This window comes from Rana temporaria, chromosome 5, assembly GCF_905171775.1.
Source record: "Rana temporaria chromosome 5, aRanTem1.1, whole genome shotgun sequence".
Lineage (NCBI taxonomy): Eukaryota > Metazoa > Chordata > Amphibia > Anura > Ranidae > Rana > Rana temporaria.
Genome location: NC_053493.1, coordinates 258,286,930 through 258,311,660, shown reverse-complemented (window position 1 = coordinate 258,311,660; position 24,731 = coordinate 258,286,930). Strand labels below are relative to the sequence as shown.

Here is a 24,731-nt window from a genome sequence, read left to right as displayed (position 1 = left end):
ATTATTTTATTTTTTTTCCTTTTTTCCAGCCCCAACACCCAACGTATATTCTATGAGACATTGAGTCTTTTGAACGTGTGTGTGTGTGTGTGTGTGTTTTTTTTTTTTTGGCTGCTATTCTGTCTCTATTATTTAAAATACACCTATGATAAAAATTGTAGACCCTTCATTTCTTTGTAAGTGGGCTAACTTACAAAATCTGCAGGGGATCCAGGAACACTGTAGTGTTGCAATGGATATATTCCACACCAATCTCCCTCAATCAAGCTAGGGGATGCTCTAGTAAATGTGAAAATATGGGGCCAGTGGAGTGAACTCTCAGACATGTAAACTTCCTGATTAGTGGGTTGGAGTTACTGTAATGAGTTTACTAGGCTATAATGTGGACTAAAATGCTACCTTCCTGGGGTACAAGAATTCTATTTGTATGTCCCTACTGTACATCATTACATGTTCAAGTGCTTGGCTGTTTAAGACAGTTTTTAGTTTAGAACTGTTAAATATTGCTGATCGTCCGGGAATTGGTTTAAGATCAACCTATTACAAAAATCTGTAGAATATGATTGAATTTTTGTGTTGTCAAAGGGAAAAAAATGTGGTGGTTGAACCCATACATGTATACTGAATTTTCTATTTTCCTAATGTATCATCTGTTATAAAGATTAATCAAAAGCACTGTTTAAAAAAAAATCTGCAGGGGATACGTTTCCCCACTGTATACTGAGTGCATCCATGTTGGTTAAAAAAACTCCTTGACAATGTTATACACAGGCACTGGTTGCAATTTAAAAAGCAACAGATTTGGGAAACCTTTAATTGCCATTTTAACCACTTCAATACATGGCACTTCCCTCCCTTCCTGCCCAGGACAATTTTCAGTGTTGTCGCACTTTGAATGACAATTGCGCGGTCATGCAACACTGTTTTATAATTTCTTCCCACAAATAGAGCCTTCTTTTTTTAGTATTTTGATCACCACTGGGGTTTTTATTTTTTTGCTAATCTTAAAAAGAGATTTTATTTAAAACATTTTTTTCCCCCAGTGTGTTCTCCCCCACTGAGTTGGCACTGATGGGCGGCACCTCTGATATGGCTTCATATGATCACTAGCCTTAAAGTGTAAGTTCACGTTTTACAGAAAATTTTTGTAAGGTGAACTTCAACTGCCCCCCTCCCATCGCAACCGATCCCTGCTGTCCTGGAGCTCGGTGATCAACCCACACTGACACATTGTATCGCCGCTTTACCGGTCCAGGGTTTTAAAATCCCCAGGGCTTTCTCTAATTCTCCCCCCCCCCACTAACAGGAAGGGGCCACGTGGGGTCTGATTGGTCGGCACCAGACAATTGGAATGCCTTCTATACAAATTTCTTAAGGGGATTTCTAATCACTGGACCAGTAAGGCGACTGACGATACAATGACTCCTAGTGGGTGATCGCTGGACTTCAGATCGGCAGGACTAGGGGGAATGAGGAGGGAGTCCAGAGTAAATTCAGCCTTACAGATTTTTTGCATATTTTGGCATGATCAGTCATATTTTTCAATACTTAATGCCAAAATGTCATGATTTCTGCCAGGGTAGGCAAACTTTTAAAGAGAAAGTAAACCTCCTTCTTTTTGTACCTATGGATAAGCCTAATATCTCATTCACTTGCACCGTTTAGGAAATATTTGCTGTATACTATATCGGAACATGCACTCTAAAAGAATGGCTGCTGGTGCCGTTTCTTCAAAGCCCTGTGCTGTGACTGGCGTCTTCCGCGCGCTTGCACGTGAGTGAAGTCACGCGGCTCTGGTCAGTGAGACTGCGGACCCAGAAGGAAGACGGGCGTTGATGGATGCGGCCTCAAACAGGGACGACAAGGGCTTTGGTACCCTGGGTATTTGGGTAGCTTTTATGCTCCACTGTGTCCTCAGGATTAAGTATCCAAGGATATAGTGACTATATACACTAGCTATGTTTAGGTAAGTGAGGGACTCGTTCACCTATTTTGGGGTGTGTTAGGTTTGACCTGTCGCACATTTTTTCAGTTGAATGCTTTAAACTTTTTAGAGTTGCATCTTGTGGTCCTGTTTTGGCATGGTTGCCTCTCCTCCCAGGACCAGGTTGCATTGCTTTTGCCAAGGGTAACGATCAAAGCGTAACTGCCGGTTCACCCTGAAGACGCACAGGATTGCAGTCTGCGTTCTGTGTGATTCAGTGCGATGCAGTTATCGGCCCTTTTTTAGGCTGAAATCGCACTACATTGCACCAAAAGTAGTGCATCCATTGGTGTTGGTGAAATATTGCCCCAAGGGCCAGATAAAGGCAAGCTAAGGGCAACAGTTTGGAGACCACTGTTGCACAATGTACTTGGATGCGTGTTTTTTTTTTATTATTATTTTTATTTTTTATTTTTTTATTTGCTTCAGTATATCAAGCCCCTTATGTCTGAGTTATTCATGAAATCAGTAGTGATTTTAGTCTTTGTTGCAGTCAAGAGCAAGTTCTTTGACTCAAATTGATCCAAAAATGGCTGAAATTGTAAGATCCAGTGTAAGAACTGGAGAAGCGAAGGTTCATGGTCTCGGAGTTCTCAACTAAATACGAAAATGTTTTATCTGAAGTAATCGGGATTTTTTATTTTATTTTTTAGCCCACAGTTATTTTGGGCTATTTAATTTATTTACATCTGGTTTACTAATGTTAATTGGTTTTATTGCGGTCTTTTCTTAACCACTTAAGACCCGGACCAAAATGCAGCTAAAGGACCTGTCCAGGTTTTGCAATTCGGCACTGCGTTGCTTTAACAGACAATTGCGCGGTCATGCGACGTGGCTACCAAACAAAATTGGCGTCCTTTTTTTCCCACAAATAGAGCTTTCTTTTGGTGGTATTTGATCACCTCTGCATTTTTTTTTTTTTTTGCGCTATAAACAAAAATAGAGCGACAATTCTTCTACCTATTTTTGGTAAAGAAAATCGCAATAATCGTTTATCGGTTGATTTGCGCAAAATTTATAGCGTTTACAAAATAGGGGATAGTTTTATTGCATTTTTATTATTTTATTTTTTTTACTACTTATGGCGGCGATCATTGTTTTTTTTTTTTCCGTAACTGCGACATTATGGCGGACACTTCAGACAATTTTGACACATTTTTGGGACCATTTTCACAGCAAAAAATGCATTTAAGATGCATTGTTGTGAAAATGACAGTTGCAGTTTGGGAGTTAACCACAGGGGGCGCTGATGGGGTTATGTGTGACCTCGTGTGTGTTTACAACTGTAGGGGGGTGTGGCTGTAGGTGTGACGTCATCGTTTATGTATCCCTATAAAAGGGATCACATGATCGATGACGCCGCCACCGTGAAGAACGGGGAAGCCGTGTTTACACACAGCTCTCCCCGTTCTTCGGCTCCGGGGAGCGATCGCGGGACTCCAGCGGCAATCGGGTCCGCGAGTCCCGCGGTCACGGAGCTTCGGACCGGGGCGCGCGCTCGCGACCCACGGCTGGACAATAGCACAGCACGTACCTGTATGTGCATGTGCCCAGCCGTGCCATTCTGCCGACGTAAATATGCAGGAAGAGGTCCTTAAGTGGTTAACCAGCTTAAATCAATCAAAATTGAACTATTTTTATATTTGATGCATTTTATAGTATACAATAAGACTTAAAATGGGATGCCAAATAAATTGCTATAGTAAAAAAGTTTTATTTTTATTTTTTTCTCTTCTAGACCCAGCCACAAATCCATTGATGTTAAATATTCCTGATGTACTAACAAGACCTTCATTACATCGGGCCAATCTCAACATTAATATTTTTGACTCTCCAGCACTTAATTGCCAGCCTTCTACTTCTGGCTTTTCACTAGTGAAAGAAGTTAAGGATTCTGCCTCTTTACATGATGACGACAACATTTCCACAACCAGTGGTTTTTCTTCTCGGGCATCTGATAAAGGTAAGTCGTTGCACTATTTCAGAAATGTCTAGAATTATCAATAAGTTCTCCAGTAGTTATCAGCTGGTGAAGGACTTATTATTCTAAATTCATGGGCCTTTTTACGAATGAAGCTTTTGCAAATACTAGGCATATACTAGTGCAGGGGTTCGGCACGGCTCTATCAGGTGCTAACGCATTGATTCAAAGTTGTTTAATGTAATTGGATCACTTACTCAAATAGAACAAGCTTGGAATGACCTATTAGGAACCAGTCTACCCATTCCTATGTAATGTGATGTAGTATAATCGACAACCCTTTTAATAAACGTATCATTTATATTGTTGCGTGTGCAAAAAATTTTTTTTTTTTTATGTATGCAGATTAGGCTTAGGGGTGCAACGGATCGTCACCGATCCGTGATCCGAACGGGTCACCCCGTTCGGATCGGCACACCATGCGGTCCGCGGAACGCTCCGGAGCCTCGGCCGTAGGAAAGTCCCCGGCTTCGGCCTAGCTCCGGAGCGGCGGCTATCTTGCTCCACCCCCGTGTGCTTGTCAGAGCCCAGAGCACAGCGTGACACGCCTCCCCGCCTCAGCGCGCAAATGGAGCGGACTAAAGCAGACAGCGCAGGATCATCCACCGGCAGCTACAGGAAAGGTCCAGGGGCTGAGAGGATCATTGAGGCGGGCGGTGTATAGTTACAGAGCTGTGAGCAATCTGCTATGGGCAATGGTGACCTTCCCCAGTGTGCTGCGAGTGTCTCTCTATTGAGAATAAGCCAGAGAGAGAGGACACTGCGATCACCTGCCAGCCAAGGAGCTCAGAGTGATAGGGGGGGGGGAGATCACCGGGAACTGTGTCCATCAACCCTGACATCTGGGAGCATCCCTGCAGAGGAGATCAATGTGTCATCTGTACAAGGATATTCCACAACCCCCCCCCCCTCTTTTCTATACAAGAAACCCCCCCTCCCTGTGCGATTGAGGATGGATATGCCCCCTGCTTTTTTTCCTGTGTGCACTGTACTAATCACAGTAATGATAGTTATTAGGGGGGCAAGTGGACACCCAACAGAGTTTTAGATTCAGTTATTTTCATCACAAACTGAGCTTATACGCTTAAATACAGTTTTTGTAAATCCGACGGACTGTTTAAATGTTAAATTTAATGTGAAAATCAGAGGTGTTCTGTCACATTAGCAATAAACAGTCTGTCGGATTTCCAAACACTGTATTTAAGCACATAAACTCCGTTTCGTGTTGAGAATAACTGTGTTATCTAAAACTCTGGTGGGTGTAACAAGATTTGTGTTTTTTTTTTTTTTTTGTTGATCCGAAAATGATCCGATCCGTGACTCCTGATCCGAGGATCGATCCGATCCGTGAGTTTTTTGATCCGTTGCACCCCTAATTAGGCTATATGCATTTTTCACTGCTATTTAATTTCTTATAGAAAGTTTTTCACAAAAGATATTTCTATATACAAATATTTGATGGTATTCACAATGCGAGTATATTGTGTACAAATATTTAAAATGCTGCTAAAGTTTGTTGAATTGCTGTCTGTTTAAACATTCTAATTTGTGTGTTTTCGAACATCACTGCACTCCAAACAGCCATTGAATTGTCAGAATAGCACGAATAGATTGTTCGATTTGCTAAACTATCATATTGTTATATCCACATTCCTGCAATCAGATTTTCCATCCAGACCTATCGGAATAATTTTAATGCGATCTATTTTACTTGAAATAATAGTTCTTAGCGTCAATAACATTAGCGGTTTCAGTGAAAACAAATTTATTTGTGTGTTTGTGGCCACCATTTCGTCTGATTTTGCTGCATGCTGTAAATTTCTCGCAGTGGGGATTAGAAGATGCCGCATGTCGGAGCTCATCTCCTTTTCTGGAGGGATGTCCATTTATCATCTAGCCATTTCCTCCCCAGTCCGTCTGCCCCTGGCTCTGCCATTTTTTTACATTCATTGGATTTCAGCTGAGTCCCAGAGGCTCCACATTTTATAGGTAGGTGTTGCCTAGGGAGGTCTACATAGGAGCGTTCACTCCTCCCAGACTATTACCCACCCATGGAGGGACTATATTTGCTTAACTCCTTGCAAGATCCAGCCTGTTGCTTGCAGCAGGGCTGAGGGCTCTCGAGAGGCAATACTGAGACAGGGTGCTATGATTTCAGGAAGATATGTTGGCACCTGAATGGCCTCTACCAACCATGATCTGTCTACATTTAACATAGACCCTGTAATGTGATGCATTCTAAAATAAGGTATGTAATAAAGTTTTTTTTATTTTATTAGAATATTGAAGGGGCAAGAGAAAAATAGGCAGATTAAATATTAGTTTTAATAAGAGTTAGCCTATCGTATGAACTAGCGTTGTCCCGATACCAGTATCGGTATCGGGACCGATACCGAGTGTTTGCGGGAGTACTTGTACTCCCGCAAATGCCCCCGATACCTGAATAGAATACTTGCCCCGCCGCAAACCCGCCGCCGCGTTAATCAGCGTGCGGGGAACATTACAGCTTTCGTTTGAATAGCTGTATCCCCGCCACGTATAGACACTCCCCCATGGCTGCAATATGGTGGGGCGACATGGCTGCAATATGGTGGGGCGACATGGCTGCAATATGGTGGGGCGACATGGCTGCAATATGGTGGGGCGACATGGCTGCATTTTGGGACACATTTAAAAAAAAGTATCGGTATCGGCGAGTACATGAAAAAAAGTATCGGGACAATCCTAGTTTGAACTGAAACTTGACCTTGTCATATCTATGATTGCACTGTTATGTTAATGGTGATTTTGTCTTGGTGTCTGACAGTTGGTGTCTGACAGTTGGTGTACCTAGCAAGATTGGCAGATTGCCCCGCTAGTCTTGAATGTCACCTTCATTCACAGGGCTCTGCGTTTATGGTGCCTCCCATACCAAACTGTGTGTTGGCTGCAGAGCGCGTTCCAGGTTCGGCCTCTCGTATGACCCAGTCTGAAGACTCAAGTAGTGTGTGTAGGCCTCTGGATGTGGCGAGGCTAACTTGGAATGTCGGGTGCTGCTGCCGCCATTGTGGGTAAGGGAACCCGGCAGTGTAGCCTTTCGGCTTCATCCTGGGAACCATACTGCGCATGGCCCGCTTCTCTTCTACTGGGCCGGAGGAGGGAGCCACGTGGTGACGTCGCAGGCTGTGGTAAAGGATACCTGTCCCCCTTCCCCGGAAAGGTTCCAATTGTGGCACTGGAGGGAGGGGGGGGAGCAATCGGATGAGTGGAAGTTCCACTTTTGGGTGGAACTCTGCTTTAAGGCTTACTTGTTAAAACTAATCGGGCTGCAGCACTGGGAGCTACTTCATAATTGGTACTTTTTTGGTACCATTTTGGAATTTCCACTACCCCATTTCTACCCTCAATAGTTAGGCCCAAATCTTTTAAAAATGAAGAAAATGCCATTTTTTTTTTTTTTGGGGGAAGTACATTTGTTTTTCTTCTTTGGAGCCATCACAAGTAAAATGTTAGGCTCTTGTGAACTGTCAGTACACCATCTGCCCATATGTCAGATACAGGGACAGTTGCTGAAGTCCATAAACGCAATGGACTGAGCGTGCTCATCGGCGCTCTCGCAGTTCATTGAGAACTACAAGCAGTCAGCCGCAATGGCTGAAAATACTTGTAGGCATTCTTTCACAGAATACGTTTTTTAAATTGTGGCCGCAAATGCAGAGAAAAGCTCTCCCCCGCCTGCTGTCACAAGGGGGAGGATTCTCCACAGGTTGCACCTTAAATACAGGTCCCTTTTTAGGAGGGATTGATTACCTAGCACATGATGTAAACCGAGTGCTGAGCATGCACACTCTGTGCACCTTCTTAGGAAGCTGCACATTGATTTGTGTACATTGTGTATATCGGCGCTAAACCGCCAGGCTGAGTAAAGCGTGGACTCTGGAATGAGAAGGAACTGCTCTTGGAGAGGGTAGACCCACTCTGATGCCTGTGTAGTTCTGACGGACAGAGCCCAACTCAATGCGCAGCTTCCTGAGTGTTAAGCCCCGTACACGCGATCAGAAAATCGTGCAACAAATGCTGTTTTCGGAGCCATTGCAATCTGATCGTTGGTACAGAGCTTTCAAGTGCTGATCACTACAGATCATCTGATATTTGATCGGCCATTCACAATAATATTTTTTTTTTTTTTTTTTGTGCAATGCCGATCGTATCATTTTCGTTCAATCCGTACAGCTGTCATTCGAAAATGCATTTCAACACATGACATCGCCTCAGAATTTTTGTGACTTTAGTAAACTCTTCCAGTTCGACCTGAGATTGGCATGCAAATAAAAAACAAAAGACCGGTCGTTCATTTGATCTCATTGTGTGTACTAGGTATAAAATCGAATAATGCAATCCTTTAAAGCAAGTTCGCTCTTTTTTTTTTGGAGGAAAAACAAAGCGTGAGTCACTTATAAACTGTGTAATTTTAATGAACAGATGTATCAAAACACTCACTAAGGGCCAGTTCACACCAGACACAGTTCCGTACAGTTTCGTGTGCATTTATTTCTGCACTAAAAATGCATGCACAGTGTTTTCCTATGTATTCCAATGGCTCTAGTTCACACCATACAGTCAGTTTCCGGTGCGGAAACTGACTGCATGGTGTTAACTAGAGCAATTGGAATACATGGAAAACACTGCATGCATTTTGTGCAGGGGAAAAAAAAGCACACGAAACTGCGTCTGGTGTGAACTGGCCCATAAAAGATTCTTTATGAAGGCATAATGGAGTCCGATGAGGTGTCCAATCTCCACTTGGGTCAGCTGTCTCCAAGAATAGTCTCTGCAATGCTATGCCGTGTGGAGGGGAGCTTGTGTCCCGTCAGCCAGGTGACTTCCGTTATTTTGGCGGCAAATAGAACAAGGTCTGGAATGCAAGGTGTGAGTCTAGGATGGATGCTAAGGCACAACATGAGGCGTAACGTCATGGACCGTGATGCAACGTGTTTTGGTGCATGCGCAGTGTTGAGATGTGGTCACCACGCGCACCTTTTTTCAAGCTGGTCTGTATTTGCTCTGAAACAGCCTTTTCATATGCCGTTGTGGTGTCTCCACCTTATGGGGTTAATGGGAAACGCACTCCATACAACAATGGAGGCTTACATTTAGTACTGGCAAGTATTATATGGATAATAGAAAACATGTATGATATAATGTAACTATGGAGGAGCATATAAATGCACACATAAAGACCCCCGAATACATTATATGGTTGTAGTAATAAAAAACAGTAGAACAGATAAAAATTCATAAACACTTTTAAAATAATCATAGCAATCAACTAAGTGTGTGTGTGTGTGTGTGTGTGTGTGTGTGTGTGTGTGTGTGTGTGTGTGTGTATGTATGTGTAATAGAGATGTATAGAGGGAGAGATTTTAAAGAAACTTTGAAATAGATATTAAATTGGTTCAAAATTTTAAATCAATCCAGAATTAAGAGCCCTTTCACACGGGGCGAATCAGTAATGATCCTCCTTCGTGTGTCCGTCAGCTCAGTGGGGATCCTCCATAAAACCCCCGCTGGCTGAGCCGTCGGCTGACAGGGTGGTCCCCGCACACTGTGCAGGGACCGCTCTGTCTTTTCTCTGCTCTCCCCTATGGGGAGATCGGATGAACATGGACCGTATGTCCGTGTTCATCCGATCCGCAGACGGAAGAAAAAATAGGATTTTCTTCCGTCTGCAAAATTTGAGCTTTGCGGAGGCGGGTGATTACGGGTGTCAGCGGATGTTCATCCGCTGACACCCGCAATCACATAGGGACCAATGTATGTCACGTTTTCATCCGCAAATAGATGAAAATGCGGACATACGGTCTTCACATGTGAAAGGGGCCCAATGCATGAATAAAGGTCCATATGTATCAAGTAGATATTAAAGAAGGGGGGAGCGAAATATCGGTTATATTAAAATTGGGGATTACTACTTAAAATAGTTTTGATTTATTTGTTGGACATATGTATTAATATGTTAATAGAGGATCTAATGAGGGGAAAACAAGATTCATGTGTATGTATGCACATTATATAATGCTTAAGGACATATGCAAATATGAGGATGGGAAGGAAACGGGGGGGGGGGGGGGTGAGAAAACAAAGATGGAAGAGATGGCGATGGGGATTTATTATTATTATTAGTAATAATAATATATTCTAACTATAAGAGTGTAATTTACATGGGAGAAGTACCTACTATACCAATAGATTGCCCACCACCCCAAACATATGTGTAGGTGTCTGACAGGGGGAAGGAAGAGAAGGGGAGAAACAAAATTAGACAATTTACATTGGGGCCGAAACAACTAATCGATTAATCATCAACTAATAGATTATGAAATTAATCGATTACAATTTTCATAATCGATTAATTGGCCAGTAACATAATGGTGTTAAAAAAACGAAAATTAGCCCTTTATAGTACAAAAAAGCAAATTGCTACTGTAAATATTACTTTCACTGTCCCACAGTAAAAAAAAATTAACCCCTTACAGTAGCGATTTTGCTCTTTTTGTACTTATTTTTGTTTTTAACCCCCATTATGTTACTAAACATCTCAGGCCGGGGTCACACCTCTGTTTTTTGGTGCTTTTTGCAGAAACACTACAGTTCATTTACATGTTTTCCTATGGGACACATCCATGATTTTTTTTCAGCTGCTGCGTATTTGGAAAGGGCGGGGACTTTTTAACGCAAAACGGTGCAAAAATTTTTTTTGGTTCAATATACTTCAATGGAGAAGCTGCAGAAAAGCATGTAATGTGTTTTTTGGCAATTTGTGTTTTGTAATCTGCCCAACAACAAATTGGCCAATTTTTTTTTAAAAAGTTCAATTTTTTTTTTTTTTTTTTTAAGGCTATTATCCGATTAATCGAAGCAGTAATCGGCCTACTAATCGATTATGAAAATAATCGTTAGTTGCAGCCCTAATTTACATTATAGTGGCTATTTTAAGTTCCTCATTGATGCCTCCAGGGTTGAGAGTATCAATGAATAAATCCAGTTGATTTCTTATGGTGTTTAGCAAAATGACTGAAAAATTGTTTTTTTTTAATTGTGGTTCAGACTGTGTGGTCTATGGCCTCACTTATCTCTTATATGTGTGACATACCATACGACCACTCCGGCAAAGGTTCAGTGAACATAGAAGGAAGATAGAGGTGGGCAAGGACAAATGGTGTCCCTCGCCATTTTAATGAACACAATCGGAAATTAACTTATGGCCTGGAAGTCTGGGTTATTGAACAGATCCCCCATACCCTTTCAGAGGCAGAGAGATTCCAAAAAATTTGTGAAAGAAACACATGTTGGATGCTCTCAACCCTGGAACTATTAATGAGGAACTTGAAATATCCACTATACTGTAAATTGTCTAATATTGTTTCTCCCCTTCTCTTCCTTACCAATTTCTTCAAGTTAATTTAGGGACACGGGTCCCCTGTGTTTTTATTGGTCTTTTGTTCTTCTCGTTTTCACAAAACTGAGGCATGATTGATGTCAGAAGGTGGGGTTATGCAGAAGCTGACATTCAATGTTTGTTGTTTTTCCTTCTGTTTTCCAGTGTCTACATCTCCTCATGTAGGCAGCTGCATGTAACCAGAATTCTTGAATTTGTGTCCTGTAATGGACCAAGAAATATTTTATGGAAAATACAAAAAATATTTTTTTTTTTCTCCATCAGATGTTGCAATTACAAAAACTGGGACTGTTCCGTTACTGTGGTCTCCTGAAGCTGATCGAACACATAATGTTTCACAAAACTCGCCATTCAATTTGAAGAAACCTGCATTTAATCCATCTGCCTTTTCCTCATTTTTACCTGTAAGTGCTTTACTCCTTTTAAGTGCAAAACATTCTGGTGGGGTTGGTGTATTTTTACCCAATAATTGATGTACATTTAACCTGCTCAATCCTTCGATGTGGTGCCTTTATTTGTCTCTACTTCCCTTTTAATTCTGCTCTTCATATTCAACTGGTAAAACCCAGCAGTAACTTACTTCCTGGGGTGACACACACTCATTATCACACTATCTTTGCAGTAGCAGTGTTCCCTCTGTAGTTCAGAGAACAATGTTTGAGGGGAAGCTTAGGCCTGCAAGGCCCACAAAGCCGCGGCCTCAATTACAGGCCGGCGCCGGCCGGTAATTGAGGCCGTGGCCTTGCGACCTTCTGCCGGCCTAAGCTTCCTTCTGTGATATGGCGCCATCTTGTGCTGGCCGTTGGCATTACAAGTAAAACGGCAGTTCTAATGTGTTTTTCACTGTTTTCACTGCCATCTCCTTCCCTCTAATTAGAACCCCCAGACATTATATATATTTTTTATTCGAACACCCTAGAGAATAAATTGGCGGTCATTGCAGTACTTTGTTACACCGTATTTGCGCAGCGGTCTTACAAGCACACTTTTTTGGGGAAAAAATGCACTTGTTTTTAATAAAAAAAACACAACAGTAAAGTTAGCCCAATTATTTTTTTTTTTATATATATATTGTGAAAGATAATGTTACGCCGTGTAAATTGATACCCAACATGTCACGCTTCAAAATTGCGTCCGCTCGTGGAATGGCGACAAACTTTTACCCTTTAAAATCTCCATAGGCGACGTTTAGAAAATTCTACAGGTTGCCTGTTTTGCGTTACAGAGGAGGTCTAGGGCTAGAATTATTGCTCTCGCTCTACTGATCGCGGTGATAACTCACATGTGTGGTTTGAATACCGTTTACATATGCGTGCGCTACTCACGTATGCGTTCGCTTCTGCACATTAGCCAGCTAACTTTTTTAGCTGGCTCCTAGATTCCAGGTGTGCGCGTGTGTGTGTGTGCGCGTGTGTGTGTGTGCGCGTGTGTGTGTGTGCGCGTGTGTGTGTGTGCGCGTGTGTGCGCGATAGATATTCTCACGCAGGCACAGTTTACCCTCTATTTTCAGGGTAAAAAAGTGAGTATTATTATTATAAATACAGTATATAATATCCTCATTTACAGCCAGCAGGTGATAGTATTTTAAGTCTTAACCAGAAAGCTCAGAATTTTTTTTTATTTGCAGCTGATTGGGTCAGATGAATGACTCCTCCTCCTTGCTTTCCCTGTTCTGCTTTCTCGTTTGCTGCCAAACCCTGTAGCATAAAATGTAGTGTTTTTATTTTTATTTTTTATCATATACTGGCACATGTTTTATCAAACCCATATTTTTGTCAAAAAAAAAAAAAAAAGCACTAAAGGTTTATTTCACACAATATATTACCCTTTTTCAGTACCGGACAGGTTTTTTTCAGGGCAAGGATGTGGAACTGCACTGCCCTTTGCCCATTCTCAGCCCCCTTTGTGCCAACTGTCCATGGTTGCCCTGGAGTGTTCACTACACGTTTGGTCAATTGCTTTCTCTCTAGCGGATGGAAGGTAGTTGCGTATGCTCAGTGTGTTTTCTGTGTCAGCTGTGGGCAGGTGGAACACATGGCACATCAGTAGCTGTCAGCAGATGTGAATCTGTGTTCCGCTGGTTGCTAACCTACTAATCTAAGGATTGCATGTGACAGGCACCCTCCCTCCCGCTGCGTTCTGGGTGGCCTTCTTTCCTGCCCACCCCTTGTCTCAGCCTTGCCCTTTTTGATTGATAGATGAGGTTGAACCGTTTAGGTACCAAACATGTCAAGCCTTAAAATTGTGCATACCAGTGACAATCTGCATTACCCAAATTTGTCAATAGGTGCTGCTTTTAAATCTCCTACAGGTCATTGGTTCACACTGCCCTATGCGAACCGCTGCAGGTGTCAATAGAACGTTAATGACACCCCCAGATCGGTTCGCATATCGCCGTGTGACCTGTGAAATCAGACAGATATTGGTTCGCATTGGGTGTGAACACCCATGCAATCCGATTCTGTCGTGGACAAAAAGGGCCCTGCACGATTTTGGTCTGAATGCAATGCAAATGCAGCTATATAATCTGTATGGCTGAATTTGCATCGCATGCACAGCAGTACAGTGCGAATTGCATGCAATATCTGACATCGCACACGTGTGAACCAGCATTAGAAGCAATAGGTTTACCTGTCGTGAATGGCTTCCATTCATGCTGCATTGTTTACCAATTTGATTGCCGTGATTGTCTACAGCTATCACATGGTGCACAGGCTGCTATTATTGGCCCTGCACCATGTCATCTTGCAATGCTGCTGGGGGGGGGGGGGGGATTAATACAAGTCGCTGAACTTTTTGCACGCACTCAAGTTCAGACAATGCCTGCCCTTGCTCCATTTGTAAAACCTGTATTATGTCTTCCTGCAATTAAAAGCGCTGTATGAATCTAGGACTGGTGGATGAATGAAAGGTCTGCTGCCCAATTCATAGACCGCTTTTCGTCGTGGAAAGTTATAGTACAGCTTCTTCTTTTTTTTTTTTTTAATGGAGCCAGGGGAGTGGCAAGTGTTTTTGTACCGGTTTGTATATTGACATCCACTTTGCTTAGTTTTTTGGCTAATTTCTTTTTTTTTTTAATATATATATATATATTGTTTTACAAATAAACATTGAGTACTGTATATTGCAAAAGTTTCCCAGCATTAACGTAGTCAAACGGCAAAGTAAAGATGCCAACTGATTGAAATTGCACATCTACTTTTTGTGTTAATTTGGCCTTGTGCACACCATCAAATGACGTCCTTGACTTTGTGCGGGAATATCTGAATGATGCCTGCAGCTGCACGCATGCAAGTCCCGCCCACATATGTAAACGCCGTTTAAACCCCACATGCAAGGTTTCGCCGCATGCGTTAGTGCGTGTGCAACAATTCTAGCACTAGACCTTCCCTGTAACTCAAATGGTAACCTGTAAAAAATAAAAATAAACTTTCTTTATCGTACATCACGGGACACAGAGCGGCATTCATTACTATATGGGTTATATGGAGTACCTTCAGGTGTAGACACTGGCAATCTCAAACAGGAAATGCCCCTCCCTATATAACCCCCTCCCATAGGAGGAGTACCTCAGTTTTTACGCCAGTGTCTTAGGTGTTAGTCATGGTTTAGCTTGCCTCCGCATCCTTGGGATTAGGTGAGCTACCGGTTCTGTCCAAAAAAGCCTCAGCGCTAAAGTGGTCAGTAACCGGACCCCAAACCCTTGGGGTATAGCCCATAATGCTTTTCTTTTTAGAGAGCTGGACCCTGGGCCCAGAACTTAGAAACCTTTGCGTACCTAAAGTTTTCTGTTGCCAGGGTGCTATATGGGCCCAGGACAGTGGATCCTTCATAGGAACCCAGGGCCTGAAGGTCTAGACATCCCCACGGAGATGGGGGAAGATTGGGCCTCTTGCTTGGCAAAGTCCTGCGGCATGGAGCAGGTAAGTGAGGGGAAAACTTGCGGAACTTGGTTCTTAGCAGGTTTTTTTCTGGGGGGTCACAGGGGACATGCCTAAAGTTATGCACTGCATCTGGCAAACTAGTCACATATCATAAAGATAGGATGGCTCTCTATGTATTATTCCCCATAAGATGTGACCTCCCTTGTAGTGTTGGAAAAGCATTGAGTGGGGCCTGTGTTATATAAAAATATATGTGTGTGTCAGAGAGCTTTGCTTACCTGCAGGCCTCCAGGCGATGCTCCATTCAGTCTTCCTCCTCAGAGCCTGCAAGCAGGCAAAACGCTGACCTCCTCATGGTTCCAGGCTGCAGGCTGCAGTTTGCTGGAACAGAGAGGTCCCTTCCTCCCAAAATCCCCCCCCCTCCCCCTGTCGGGAGGGGCATTTCCTGTTTGAGATGGCTGGGGGGGAAGGGCGGGTCAGTGGCTTAAAGGAAGGGGCGGCCCTTCCTTGTTTGTTCCATTCAATACTTTGGAACTGAGGAGAAAGACCAGAGCGGCAGCACGGGGCGCCGAGGACACACAGTGGCCAGAAAGGATATTGCAGTCTTCAGAGGACTGTTTTTTCAAGCCTAGAAATAGGCTGTTTCTTTTCCATCTCATAGTTTTTCTTTGCAATACTACTCAGGGGGACAGAATGTTTTTTCTTTCCTGGATTTGAAACAAAAAACGAAAAAAAAAAAAAAAAAGAAAAAAGTCATCTAGGGGAGAGGAAGCATTTTTTTATCCCCCAAACAGGTGTTTGGACAATTAACTTTTATAGTTCCAAATACCAATAGGTAGCAGGTGTACCTCGGTATTGTACCATGGTATGCCGCTGTTTTCCCTACAGGGAGCCTTGGGGCCATCGGGATCTGGGGCTGGAGCTGACGCGGGTCAGTCCAACCCTAAGATGGTCACGGAGGAGGTATTACTCACCTCTTTAAAAGAGATGCAGAAAAGCATGGGAAAAATGATAGCTGCAGCTATGCGGGGCAGTAAGCGGAATAGATCTCCGTCGCCCGAGCGCGGACCCTCAGAAGAGGAGGTCCTTTCCTCAGGGGAATTGGACGACCTCTTGGACAAGGACCAAGTAGGTTCAGGGATCGAAGACCCGGATACAGGAGTCTGGGGCAGTCTCCCTGAGGGAGAGCTGGTGGATTCATAGGACTTGGTCCATAGGGCATTCAACTTGCCAGTACCAGATCTCCAGGTATCGACGGTTTTCAGCTTTGGGCTCACTGAGGGCGCCTCAAAGCAATGCTGTGTTTCCGATCCATCCTCTATTAGAGGGAATTTTGTTCCAAGATTGGAACAAGCCAGATAAGATCTTCTTACCACCTAAAAGGTTCTCTGTCCTATATCCTATGGAAGAAAAATTTTCCAAAAGATGGGCTACTCCTGCAGTGGACGCAGCCATCTCATGTGTTAACAGATCGTTAACATGCCCTGTAGAAAACATACAGGTGTTCAAGGATCCAGTTGATAAGCGCTTGGAAGCACTACTTAAGAACTCCTTCACTACTGCAGGGGCAGTAGTACAGCCAGCTGTGGCTGCGATTGGGGTCGCTCAAGCATTATCGGATCAATTTAAGCAGATGCTTAAACTTATTCCGGCCCAGCAGGCAGAAAAATTTTCGGATGTCCCTAAGGCCATATGTTTTACGGTAGACGCAATCAAGGATTCTATCCAGCAAGCGTCACGTTTATCGTTATCCCTTATCCATATGAGAAGACTCTTATGGTTAAAAAGCTGGGAGGCTGAGCCCCCATGCAAGAAGCTCCTGGTAGGGTTCCCCTTCCATGGAGGACGACTCTTCGGAGAAGACCTAGATAAATACATTCAGACCATTTCAAACGGCAAGAGTACTCTCTTGCCAACTAAGAAGAAGGTTCAGGGACCTGCGTTTAAACGACAGTATTCCCCTGGGCAGGGGCCCTCTAATGCCAAGCAGTATCGACGGCCTCCTGCAAAAGCAAACTTCGGCTTCAACAGCAGATCACAAGGACAGGCTGTTAGAGGCAAAAGGCAGTGGTTTCGCAAACCAGCAAAACCAGCCCCCAAGCCAACCTTATGAAGGGGCGCCCCCACCCACGAAGGTGGGGGGAAGGCTGTGACTCTTTTCAGAGATTTGGGAAGCCAGCATTCCCGACGAGTGGGTACGGTCTTCCGTGGCCACAGGCTACAAATTAGATTTCCTAAGGTTTCCTCCTCCTCATTTCCAGAAGTCGAGGATTCCAAACGATCCGGAAAAGGGAGCCGCATTAAGATCGGCATTAGATCATCTACTTTCCCAGGAAGTAATAGTAGAGGTACCAGTCCTGGAACAGGGGCTGGGTTTCTACTCCAACCTATTCATCATCCCAAAATCCAATGGAGATGTCAGGCCAATTTTGGACCTAAAGATGGTAAATGCATATCTAAAGATCCGCTCATTTCGGATGGAATCCGTGCGGTCAGCAGCTGCCACACTCCAGAAGGACGACTTCATGGCGTCCATAGACATAAAGGATGCCTACCTTCATGTTCCAATTTATCAGCCACATCAAAGTAATCTACGCTTCATGGTGGCTTCGCGTCACTTCCAATTCGTGGCGCTTCCCTTCGGGTTGGCTACGGCCCCCCGGGTGTTCACGAAGGTCCTAGCCCCAATCCTAGCCAAACTAAGGATCCAAGGGGTCACGATCCTAGCATACCTGGACGACCTCCTAGTCATAGATCACTCGTCTCCCGGCTTGGAGCGAGCAGTGGCCCTCACGGTCCAATACCTCGAGAGGTTCGGCTGGGTCCTAAATCGAGAAAAGTCAGCTTTCCAGCCCACAAAGCAGTTGGAATATCTCGGCATGAGATTAGACACAGAACAACAAGGAGTGTTCCTACCTCTAAGGAAGGTAAAAGCCATCAAGGAATTAATCCTACTGGTTCTAAGCAAGAAAGAACCGACTATTCGCCTATGTATGAGGTTACTAGGCAAGATGGTGGCCACATTCGAGGCGGTACCATACGCCCAGAGCCACACTCGCATCCTACAGGCAGCCATCCTGTCAGCATGGAGCAGAAGGCCACAGGCCTTGGATATCCCGTTGCCGCTCTCATCAAGAGTCCGACAAAGTCTGTGTTGGTGGTTAGACCCTCAGAATCTACTGAAGGGGAGGTCTTTCAGCCCAGTGGCTTGGAAGATAGTGACCACAGACGCCAGCCTGACGGGCTGGGGAGCAATTTTGGATGGTTGCACTCGCCAAGGTACTTGGGCAAAGCCAGAGAAGCAGTTGCCCATCAACATCTTGGAGCTCAGAGCTGCTCGACTAGCCCTCAGGGCTTGGACGTCAAAATTGCAGGGGTTCCCGGTGAGAATTCAATCAGACAATGCCACGGCCGTGGCATACATAAATCACCAAGGGGGAACCAGGAGTCAAGCCGCTCAGAGAGAGGTGAGCTTGATTCTTCTATGGGCAGAGGCTCATGTGCCCTGCATATCGGCAATATTCATTCCAGGAGTGGACAACTTTCAGGCGGACTTCTTAAGCCGCCAGACTCTATGGCCGGGGGAATGGTCTCTGCATCCACTAGTCTTTCAAGCACTCTGCCAAAGATGGGGAGTGCCGGACGTGGATATCATGGCATCGAGACTCAACAAGAAACTAGACAGGTTCATGTCCCGCTCAAGGGATCCGATGGCCTGCGGAACCGATGCGTTGGTTTGCCCTTGGCATCAGTTCAAACTTCTTTATGCGTTTCCCCCGCTCCAGTTACTACCCCGCCTGCTGCGCAGGATCCGGGTGGAGCACATACCAGTCATCCTGGTAGCTCCAGCATGGCCCAGAAGGGCATGGTACTCACTAATCTTAAGGATGGTAGTGGGAGACCCTTGGACTCTTCCTCTACGGCCAGACCTGCTATCGCAAGGTCCGATCCTCCACCCTGCCTTACGGCATCTAAAATTGACGGCCTGGAAGCTGAATCCCTGATTCTCAGGGGTAGAGGTCTGTCTCAGAAAGTAATCTCTACCCTAATCAGAGCCAGGAAACCGGTCTCTAGGGTGATTTATTACAGGGTCTGGAAGGCCTATGTAGGCTGGTGTGAGTCCAAGCGATGGCTTTCTCGCAAATTTACCATCGATAGAGTATTAAGTTTTCTCCAGCTAGGAGTGGATAAAGGATTGGCATTAAGCACAATCAAAGGACAGATTTCTGCTCTGTCAGTGTGGTTTCAGCGGCCGCTGGCCACCCACTCGCTGGTTAAGACCTTCCTTCAAGGGGTCTTACGTATTAGACCTCCAGTTAAATCCCCGCTTTGTCCGTGGGATTTAAATCTTGTTCTGTCAAGTTTACAGAAACAACCGTTTGAGCCGTTGGCTGATATTCCTTTGGTTCTACTGACAAGGAAGTTAGTATTTTTGGTTGCCATAGTTTCCGCAAGAAGAGTTTCGGAGCTGGCAGCCTTATCCTGTAAGGAACCATATCTTGTTTTTCATAAGGACAGGGTCGTTCTCCGCCCTCATCCTTCCTTCCTTCCGAAGGTCATATCCAGTTTTCATTTGAACCAGGATTTGGTATTACCATCCTTCTTCCCTAAACCTACTTCCAGAAAGGAAGGGTTGCTGCATACCTTGGATATTGTCAGGGCCATGAAGGCCTATCTTAAAGCTACAAAGAAGATCCGGAAGACAGATGTGCTGTTCATTCTACCGGATGGGCCCAAGAAGGGGCAGGCAGCTGCAAAGTCCACCATTTCTAGGTGGATTAAGCAATTAATCACTCAGGCCTACGGCTTGAAAGGGTTGCCTCCTCCAGTATCATTAAAGGCTCATTCTACTAGAGCCATGGGCGCCTCCTGGGCAGCACACCACCAGATCTCTATGGCTCAAGTTTGCAAGGCGGCAACCTGGTCTTCTGTCCACACGTTTACAAAATTCTACAAGTTGGACGTAAGAAGGAATACTGATACTGCCTTCGGGCAGGCAGTGCTGCAGGCTGCAGTTTGAGACCCTCGGATTCCGGGGGCTCCTCTTGTTCGAGTTAAATTTAAAAATTTTATTTTTCTCAACTAAGTTGGATTTATTATGATTTGAGTATATCTCTAAATTAAATCCTTTTGTCTTGGAGATGTTCTCCCTCCCCTCATTGTAAGCATTGCTTTGGGACATCCCATATAGTAATGAATGCCGCTCTGTGTCCCGTGATGTACGATAAAGAAAAAGAGATTTTTAATACAGCTTACCTGTAAAATCTTTTTCTTGGAGTACATCACGGGACACAGAGCTCCCACCCCTCTTTTTTGAGGACCATTTTGGGAGGCATACTGCTTGCTACAAAACTGAGGTACTCCTCCTATGGGAGGGGGTTATATAGGGAGGGGCATTTCCTGTTTGAGATTGCCAGTGTCTACACCTGAAGGTACTCCATATAACCCATATAGTAATGAATGCCGCTCTGTGTCCCGTGATGTACTCCAAGAAAAAGATTTTACAGGTAAGCTGTATTAAAAATCTCTTTATTGCCTATGGATTTTTAAATACTGAAGTTTGGTGCCATTCCATGAGTGTGCGTAATTTTAAAGCGCGACATGTTGGGTATCTATTTACTTGGCATGACATCATCTTTTACATTCTACAAAAAAGTTTTCCCCCCCAAAAAAGGCGTTTATAAAAATTTGCGCAAACACCATGATAAAGTTGCAATGACCACCATTTTATTCCATATGGTGTTTGCAAAAAAAAAAAACATATATGATTTTTACATGGAGAGAAGTGCCAGAATAGGCCCGGTATTGAAGTGGTTAACCACTATGCGCCCCCCCAGAGTTTGCAGCATCAAAAAAAAAGACACGTTTTTTTTTTGCATGCGTATTAATGCACGTTCCTTCTGGAGTTTCTATTAAACATAATTCTGGCCATTTGAATGTATTGACTACATAGTGTTCATGTGCAATAAATCCAATTTAACTGACTAAATTATTTTTTAAGTTGTGGCATAGTAAAGAAAATATCTATAAAACCTATGCTAGGTTTCCTTTATAAAGGTAAAAAAACATGCAGATCTCCAGTTTAAACTTTCCATAAATTCAGACATTTGGGAAGGTGTCTGAAACACTAGCTTTCCTTGTTCTGTTTTTTACTGTACTGTTGGTATTTCAAGTGTTGCATATTTAAACTATTGTCTTTATTTCATTCATCTTTTACCTCTAATTTCTCGACAAGAATTCAAGTCGACTTGGCGATTCCCCCTTTTATGCGGGCAAGACAACTTATGGAGGTGCAGCTGCAGCTTGTCAGTCCAGGGCCCGCAGCACTCCATATCGGGTAAATGTGGCTTTTTATGGTTTGTTATTGTTGGAGTTGACTTTATACACTTTTATGGTGTGTTTTTTGTTAAAATTTAACGCTGCCTAGATTTAATCAATTTTTATTGCGACTTACACAATTTAAGTTGGGTGCTTATCATTGAGCTTTGAATTTTGGTGCAGGTATTTTTTTTCACTTAAGTAAAAATGCTTGCTTGGCCAGTAAAATCTGCATGTCTATGCACAGATCTTCTTTTGCCTGTAGCACGTTTTGGACTTGGGACCAGTTCACACCAGGCGCAGTTCCGTTCAGTTCCATGTGCTTTTTTTCTGCACAAAATGCATGCACAGTTTTCCATGGCTCTAGTTGGCACCATGCAGTCAGTTTCTGCACTGGAAACTGACTGCATGATGTGAACTAGAGCCATTGGAATACATGGAAAACACTGTGCATGCATTTTTAGTGCAGAAAAAAATGCACACAGAACTGTACTGAACTGCGTCTGGTGTGAACTGGTCCTAAAAGAAGAAAAAATCTGGGTATTCAGAAGAGCTTTTTCTATAACTTAAATTTTTGTTTGTACTGTAGGTGCCAGTGAAAAAACAAGTTGTGGCAAAACCTGCCCATGTTACATATGGTGTAACAAGTCTAGCTGCACGTCGCATACTACAATCCTTAGAGAAAATGTCAAGCCCATTGGCGGTGAGTATCCTAATTTTTATTTTCTTCTCTTGGGGAGAATAGAATGTGTTTTAAACATGTAGGCAAATGCAAAGTTGTAAGGCATGTAATACAGTGCATTATAACAATATTACCCATTTTTATTAAACATATTGTAAAGTTATTTCATTGGATGTTTTTTTCTGTAACATCCCTTAAGAAATTGTACACAACTTTCAAAGTAGTTGGGTCTCAAGTCAGATTTTTTTAATAAATTTGTCCCACAAGTGTCAAGTCGGATTAGAGGAAGAAAAGAGCGAGGTAAAATATATAATGGAGGGAGTAGGATAGAAGTGTGAGGTAGTAATCTGGAATAAACATAAGGGGAAGGCAAAACCCATAGTCGGTACAGTGCAAGATACAGGCTGAGTATTCATAGACCCTGTTATAGGTTGGTACCTTCAGGTGATTGGACACTGGCAAGCTTTTGTGGAAATATCCCCCCCCAGTTGTCTAATCTGTAACCCTACCACAATCTTCGAGTTCTCATTTTTTGGTAGTATCCTAAAATGATGGACATTTTTTGTCTTGTGGAGAAATCGCTCTGCATGCCTATATTTTCTTTTTGGTTCCTTAATCAACTTCATTGTCTTCTAATACAACAGTAGAAGTAGTGCATCCAGGTCAGTGCAACCTTGGAAACCGTACCTGGACACCACTCTGGGTATGCTTTTTACTGTTTTGGTCATAGGATCATGAATTGGGCACTGACCTTGGCACTTTGTGTTTTAAGCATGTAGTCGGCAAGCAAAAAAATACTGATTTTTACGTGTGTGTGTGTGTGTGTGTGTGTGTGTGTGTGTGTGTGTGTGTGTGTGTGTGACAATTGTCAGAAAAAGACCTGGTCTTCAAGTGGTTAAAACTCTTCACATTACTAAAAACCCAACAGGGATATTCATCTTATTCTGGACGACCCATCCTGGATGACCCAAAACCATGCAGACTCCTTTTTTCTTTTCTTGACCTTCCTATGCTCCTATCCAGCCAAGCACAGAATTCCCTAACTTGATGGATTTCCATTCCATTCCATCCCATCCCTAATGTGGAAGACTTTCCTTCCTTATCACTGGAAAGTAATAACAAATGCCAGTCTTTAAGTGGGGAGTAGTGTTCCTGTCCCTCACAGTCCAAGGGAAAATGGTCATTGATGCCATGCCAGGAACATACTGGGGTCCAGAGCCACAAGGATGGCTCTGCAACACAGACCCCTGTTTTTCAAGGGCAGACAATCAGTGTGCCATCAGACAATGCCAGGGCTGTGGTCTATATCAACCACCAGGAGTTATGCAGCCCTGAAGAAATGAAGCTGGATCATCTCGTGGACTCTATCTAGCAATCTCTTCTGGTCTCGTCCTTGGTGGATTGCCTTAGACTTCACCCTGACAACCCCCCTGTCTGATATGGGGGACCACAGATGTGAATATCCTGACCTACAGATCAAACAAGCTACTTCTGGCCAGGACAACTGGTATAACTGCAAACCTACCAATACCTGGCCGCCAACCTAAACTGACAGGCCAGGCAAGGAGAGCATTAATCGGAGAAGCAGTCAAGAGGCCTATAATAACTGGAGGAAATGCAGAGATCCACAGCTCAAGTGGGAGAATCTCACCACAGGACAATTATTAGTTGTGCACTCCACAAATCAGGCCTTTATGAAAAAAAGCCATTGTTGAAAGAAAGTCATAAGAAGTCCAGATTGCGAGAAGCCATGTGGGGACACAGCAAATATGTGAAAGAAGGTGCTCTGGTCAGACGAGACCAAAATTTAAATTTTTGGCCTAAAAGCAAAACAGTTTTCCATTACACAAAGCAACACTGCACATCACCCTGAACACCCCATCCCCACCATGAAACATGGTGGTGGCAGCATCATGTTGTGGGGATGCTTTTCTTCAGCAGGGACAGGAAAGCTGGACAGCATCGATGGGAAGATGGATGGAGCCAAATACAGGAAATCTTGGAAGAATACCTGTTAGTCTGCAAAAGCATGTTTATATGTTACTGGCCCTGTCAAAGTCCAGACCTAAATCCAATTGAGAATCTGTGGCAAAATTGCTGTTCAGACTCTCTCCATCCCATCTGAAAGAGCTTGAGATATTTTGCAAAAATGTCGCTCTAATTGTACAAAGCTGGTGGAGACATACCCCAAAAAGACTTTCAGCTGTAATTGCAGCAAAAGGTGGTTCCACAAAGTATTGACTCAGGGGGGCTGAATACAAATGCAAGCTGCACTTCACATTTATAAAAAAAAAAAAAGGTATAATTTCCCTTCCACTTTACAATTATGTGCCCCTTTTGTGTTAGTCTGTCACATAAAATCCCAATGAAATACATTTGTTTTTGGTTGGAACATAACAAGGGGCATGAATAATTTTTCAAGGCTCTGTAGTTTTAAGTTCTTT

General features: G+C 43.6%; 1 protein-coding gene across 2 annotated transcripts in view; it reads left to right on the top strand.

The window, feature by feature from the left end:
• Positions 1-24,731, top strand: part of NUP153 (nucleoporin 153) — a 133,365-nt gene that overhangs the window by 46,897 nt on the left and 61,737 nt on the right. For both annotated transcript variants that reach the window (XM_040353767.1, XM_040353766.1), the window contains exons 3-6: positions 3,723-3,947; positions 11,668-11,807; positions 21,523-21,624; positions 22,195-22,308. In XM_040353767.1, coding sequence (XP_040209701.1) covers positions 3,723-3,947; positions 11,668-11,807; positions 21,523-21,624; positions 22,195-22,308 — 581 coding nt within the window. The remainder of the gene's footprint in view (positions 1-3,722; positions 3,948-11,667; positions 11,808-21,522; positions 21,625-22,194; positions 22,309-24,731) is intronic.